Here is a 6,021-nt window from a genome sequence, read left to right on the forward strand (position 1 = left end):
ATTATATTTTTATTATATTACATTTTTATATATTTTATATGTGTTGTTATCATTCTCTTGTTTCTTATTCCAAAAAATATTCTTTATGTTACTGTTATTCATACATTAATAAATTTATTAATCTTATTCATGGTATTAGTAGTTTTTATAATTTTTGAAAATCTTCCAATATCGAAATAAAAATATAATTGTTTATATATCTATCGATCAATTTGCTTTCCAGTTTTCTAAAAAGATTTTATTTTTTAAAAAAGATCAAGAGTTAATTAAATCAAGATTATAAAGTTAAATTACGGTAGAAACAGATATTAGAACATCTTTTAAATTCGAAATAAAAACAAACGCATTTATCAAACTACTGTCATCGCTAAAGCATAATATTTCCGTTGATTTAAAAAGATAGATTCTTTAAAAAAACAAAAGAAAGATATTTAATACATTTAAAATTTTTAGCTCTAATATGCAAAGCAATAATAAAAAGAAGAAAGGTCAAAGCAAATCAGAGCAAATCAGATCACAATTTAAAACTAATTTATTACAAGTTTTAAGTTGTCATTCATTTTAACAATATATAAATTGAGAGAGGGAACATTTCGACTCTACTTAATCATCATCAGTCCTATGTAAAAAATAATGATGACAAATATATACTTCATTAATCAAAATTAATGGTGAGTCTTAATTAAGTGTTTTAATAAACTATTAGATATGACGCCACATGACAAGTTGTACGAAATTACCAGGGTTGGGTAAGTTAAAAAGATAAAAATTAAGTTAAAAAATTAAAAAGTTAATTAATTTTAACTTAGTTACAATTTAGACTTAACTTTTTAACTTTATTTAGTTATATTTTATCTGTAACTATTAATTTTTATTTAATTTTTTTGAAGTTAATAGACATAATATAAGTATATATTCTCAGATATAATATGCGGCAATAGCAATAGCTTAATATGAGATGAAAATTGCAAAAGTAAATTTAATAGGTGTTGATCAATGAATTATAAATATTCTAGTGAATTTGCTCACTTTTGTTTAATTTTCATCTCATTTCAAATTACACCCCCAAATTTCAATCTGTCAGAAACCGTGTATTTTGATGTATCTAAATTCTGGTCGATAGGTCGAAATCTATTACTTCTTATTATTACAATATAACACCCATTATTAAAATATATCAATATCATTTTTGGCTCACGTGGATTCACGTTGATCGGTTGTTTAATGGAGGACAATGGAGGATATTATTGTAGGATAACTTGTGAGAAAAAATGTCCGAATTGCGAGAAAAAATTTCGAAATGGCTTTATTATTTAAATTTAATAAATATATGTGAACAAAATATTCAAACAGTATATACAATAGTTTACATAAACAGTATATATGAACAGTATGTATGAATAAAACCTGTAAATAGAATATAGAATATTTTTTAAATGAAGTATATTTGTTATTTCCATTCTTTGTTATTTCTTTGTTATTTGTAAGACTGAAATCCTGCAATCAAGAAATAAAAAAATAAAAAATAAAAAAATTTAACTTTTAACTTTTCAATTATTTTTTTTTATTAACTTAACTTTTAATTCAATTAATTTCATTATAAATCAACTTGTGTCTTAACTAAGTTAAATTTTCAAGATTATGTCATTTATTAACCTTAACTTAAAAGTTAAAAAAAAAATTAACTTACCCAATCCTAGAAATTACAATAAAATAGAGTTGGATAGTAACTAGTTAAAAGTTAAAAAAAAAAGTTAAAAAGTTAATAACTTTCAACTTACCTTAGTTAATTTTAAATGCATTAAATTTTAACTTAACTAAGTTACTTTTAACGTTAACTTTTTTTTAAGTTTTTAAAAATTTAAAAAATTTAAAAAATTTTTTATCTCTTTTAAATATCTTAGAAAAATAATAAGATATAATAAGACTAAGGGCGTATATTCGTCTATAATTTGACCGATGTGAACCTGGCGCTCAACTTTATCAAAAATAAAAATTAATACTGCAGGCCGTTTGTACTTCGTTTGTACTTGTTTGTACCGATCATTATTTCGTTTGTACCTCAAACAGTTAAACAAAAAGTGAAAAATAAAAAATGGCCAGCGCGCAACTTAAAATTTTTTAAATTTCATTTATGCCATTCGAAAGAGAATCGTTTGTACTCGTTTATACCTCTTTTATTTTCGTTTGTACCTCAAAGGATTCGGAGATACTCTTTGAGGTACAAACGGGTACAAATGATTCTCTTTCGAATGCCGTTGGTCCCATTTCGATATCTTTAAAATTGGCTAAATTTGCTATATAGAGGTTGCGTAAAAACTGAAACGCGCTGTATCTCCGAACTCTTTGAGGTACAAACGAAAGTAATAGAGGTACAAACGGGTACAAACGATTCTCTTTCGAATGGCATAAATGAAATTAAAAAATTTTAAAGTTGGCGCTGGCCATTTTTTATTTTTCACTTTTTGTTTAACTGTTTGAGGTACAAATAAGTACAAACGAAGTACAAACGGCCTGCAGTATTAATTTTTATTTTTGATAAAGTTGAGCGCCAGGTTCACATCGGTTATAATTTGTTCATATTTTAAGACCATCTTAAGTAATTTCTTAAAATACTAATACAGCCCTCTGATTGGTTTATGCGGTTATGCCTTATGCTATAAGCCTTAGTCCGGATCTACAATAAGTGTTTTAAGCCTTAAGTCATAAGAAATTGACCAATTACAGTCAAATATTCTTCTCGTATTCGATTGTAATTAGTCAATTTCTTATAGCTTAAGATTTATTAAAAAGTAATCACTGATCTTGTATCTTCTCTAGTGCTGGCTGTTTTTTTAAAGTTATATAATTATATGTCATTATGTGTTATATACTTATATCACATATGAATAAAAAAATTAAAAATTTAATTTACTTAAATAATCTATATTGTAGTTATTTAATTTCTTTTAAGAAAAATTAGGACATTATCTAAAAAAATAATTTTTTTCAAAATTTAACTTTTTTTTAACTGAAATTAATTCAATATATTGACTTAACTTACGCTAAGTTAATTTTTTATTCCTTCATCTTTTAACTTAACTTTATTAATTTTGTAAAGCCATTAACCTTAATTTTATTCAGTTAAAAAAAAAACATTAACTTACCCAACTCTCAATTAAAGATATTTAAATTACTGTAATATACTGTACGCTGAGATGCATGTACATTTGTACATATGCATCTCTTCTCTAGCGACTTCGAAGCAGAAACACCGCATCATCCGCTCCGTTCCGCTGGACTCATCGCTTCACGAGGACTCCGCGGCGAGCCGCCGCGATCGCGCGAACACCACGAGGCAAGGCACGAGGATCAGCGTTCCTCCACCGTGCACGACGTGTCCCGTCACTCCCGTCGCCGTCGTCAGTCTTTCGCCGTGCGGCGACAGTGTACGTTGTTTGGGTATTTTTCACGCGTTGTCTTCACCGTATTGTTGACGTGTCGCGAGTGCCGCGAGTGCGCGCAGCTCGATCGTGTCGCGAAATCGTTCATATTCGCGCGACCGGAACGAAAAATTTCAATTTTGACGCCTTGGTATCGAATTCGGTCGATCGAATTCGTCGGGGACGATTAACTTTATTTTTCTTTTTCTCTCTCTTCGCCGCCGATTCGCCGTGGATGAATGGTCCACGGATGATCTACAGATGATCCACGGATGATCCAACATGGCGTCGACTGATCTGTCGTTCGGTAAATGATAAGCCTCATGCATCGAAAAAAATCTATGTGACAAGGTCTCTCGCGAGGTCAACCGGTTCTCTCGTCGCATCGCGTCGCATCGTGTAGCGTCGTCGCGTCGTTGCTGCGCCTCACGAAAACGCGGTTGTTCCCTTCTCTTTATCCTCTCCCCCTCTACCCCCTCTCCCCGAATGTCCCGATCTTCTTATCAATGCGAGCACAATGAGAATACGGGACACACAGCGGGCGGACGTCTCTCGTTTGCCTTCCGTTCGCTGAGGACAAGCTTTAGATGCTGCACCGGAAGCTACAGCTTCGTCTCTTCTTCTTCTTTTTTTTTTGCGATCTTAAGACGCGCATGTCCGGGATGCGGTAATCAGCTGATCTTTAAAGCGCCTTGACATCCGCGATGTGATCTCGTGTACTCGACTCGATGATAACGATGACCACGCGTTTAGTTTATCATTTAATTACAGTTAATAAACTATATTCAAATTAGTAAGAAAGTCAAATACGGTCGAGACTAGATACCGTATCGAGACTATTTATCTGGTAAACTAATAGTAATATCAATATTATAATTTCCTATACAGAAATGACTTTGAACTATGAATATATGAACTAAAATATTCAAAGATCTAACTGGATACAGATCTAAAAATAATTTTGTCAGTTTATTACGTAGGAATCTCAAGCATAATGAGTAATGTTATAAAAAATGTTGACGTTCTAGAAATTAATTTTAATCCTACATAATTAATGATCCAACAGAATTATTTTTAGATGTGTATCTAATTAAATTTTTAAATACTTCAGCAAAATCGCGTTCTTTCTATATACTTAATAATATAAATAAAATATTACGTACACGTTGTATGTACATAACAGTTACATTGTGTAGTAAAAAAGTATAATAAAAGTTTTGACATGCAGTTTAAGTGTTCTATATAATTATTTTAATAATCCAACAGAATTATTTTCAAATCTATATCTAGCTAAATTTTTAGATACTTCAGCAAAACCGTTCTTTTCAACAATGAAATGTAGTACTCAACAATGAAATGTAGCACACGTTGTACTTTACAGTTACGTGTTATTATTAATAGGAAATTATAATAAAAATTATAACATTGATGTTATGTTACTGTTAGTAGATGTTTACTGGATAATAATATTTCTATGTAAATTTTAAATACATACCATTTCTGTTATAAATTGCGTTAATAAACTTTACATAGAGAAGATTTATCGAGCTCGGATTTTAGTGAAGAGAGCGCGCGCGTTCTTTTCGAATACGAATCGATTAAATCGTACGAACGGAATGCCATCGAAACGTGCTGGCGTTAAAGGGAAGTTAAGATGTATTTTAGCATGACTGTGTTAACATGGCAATAATGACGCATGATGTTTCATAATCGCTCTCTGATTTCACCTTGGAATTTCATTAGACGCTATTCTTTCTTGCGTGATGAAATTTTGCTAAAAAAAATATATATAAACAGGATACAACTTCGAACGTAGCACAATTCCGAACGAAATAAAAATTTGAATTCAATTTTCGAAATTTAATTTTTTCAAGTTTAATTTTTTCTGTTTTATAACCCTTCAATATTCTCCTCAATGAGAGATTTACCAAACGTGAATCTCGATAATTGAATTTAAATTTTATTTTGTCAGAATTTGATTATATTTGAATTGTATTATGTTCGAAATTGTATCATTTTTCCCTATAATAATATAATAATACATCCAGATAGCATTGTCATTTTTTTGTCAAGATGATGTCTAATGTCGTCTAATAACATCAACTTGCTTGAATATATGCATATTTTTTTTCATTAAATAATTTTTTACTGTACTTGAAGTTGAATTTGTTCGCTCATTTGATCTCGAAAGTCAAATAATATTGTCATAATCTATATGGAAATAATGATTTTGCTAAAGTATTTAAAATTTTAGTTATAAATACAGATTTGAAAATAATTTTGAAATCTTTAAAATAATTTTGTAGGGAACGCTTAACCCAGCACAGTGAATTTGCGAAGCATTCTTCAAGTTTTCTCCTTTCCTGAATTGTAATTCTTTAGGAGTTCTTAGAAGAATATAATATAAAAATTCCACAAGAAATTACATGCATCATGTTGTGCGAAGTATTTATTATAATGAATTTTTGAGGAATACTTCAAGATGAAATGAATTGTGGTTTCTGCAAGAATTCTACAGATATTCATTTTTCTGTATGTGTATTCTTTGTATTTGAGTTCTTATATATTATAATATTATCATTATTATTATTATTATTAT

The 6,021-nt window shown here is 29.5% G+C and overlaps 1 protein-coding gene across 1 annotated transcript in view; it reads left to right on the top strand.

Moving 5' to 3' along the window:
* Positions 1-3,369: 3,369 nt before the first annotated feature.
* The window catches only part of LOC108692166 (sorting nexin-8-like), a 23,033-nt gene continuing 20,381 nt past the window's right edge, over positions 3,370-6,021 (top strand). The window contains exon 1 of the mRNA XM_018200326.1: positions 3,370-3,729. Within this exon, the coding sequence (XP_018055815.1) occupies positions 3,705-3,729 (25 nt within the window). The 5' untranslated portion in view covers positions 3,370-3,704. The remainder of the gene's footprint in view (positions 3,730-6,021) is intronic.

The sequence above is a fragment of the Atta colombica genome, unplaced genomic scaffold (genome assembly GCF_001594045.1).
Source record: "Atta colombica isolate Treedump-2 unplaced genomic scaffold, Acol1.0 scaffold107, whole genome shotgun sequence".
In the NCBI taxonomy this organism is placed as follows: domain Eukaryota; kingdom Metazoa; phylum Arthropoda; class Insecta; order Hymenoptera; family Formicidae; genus Atta; species Atta colombica.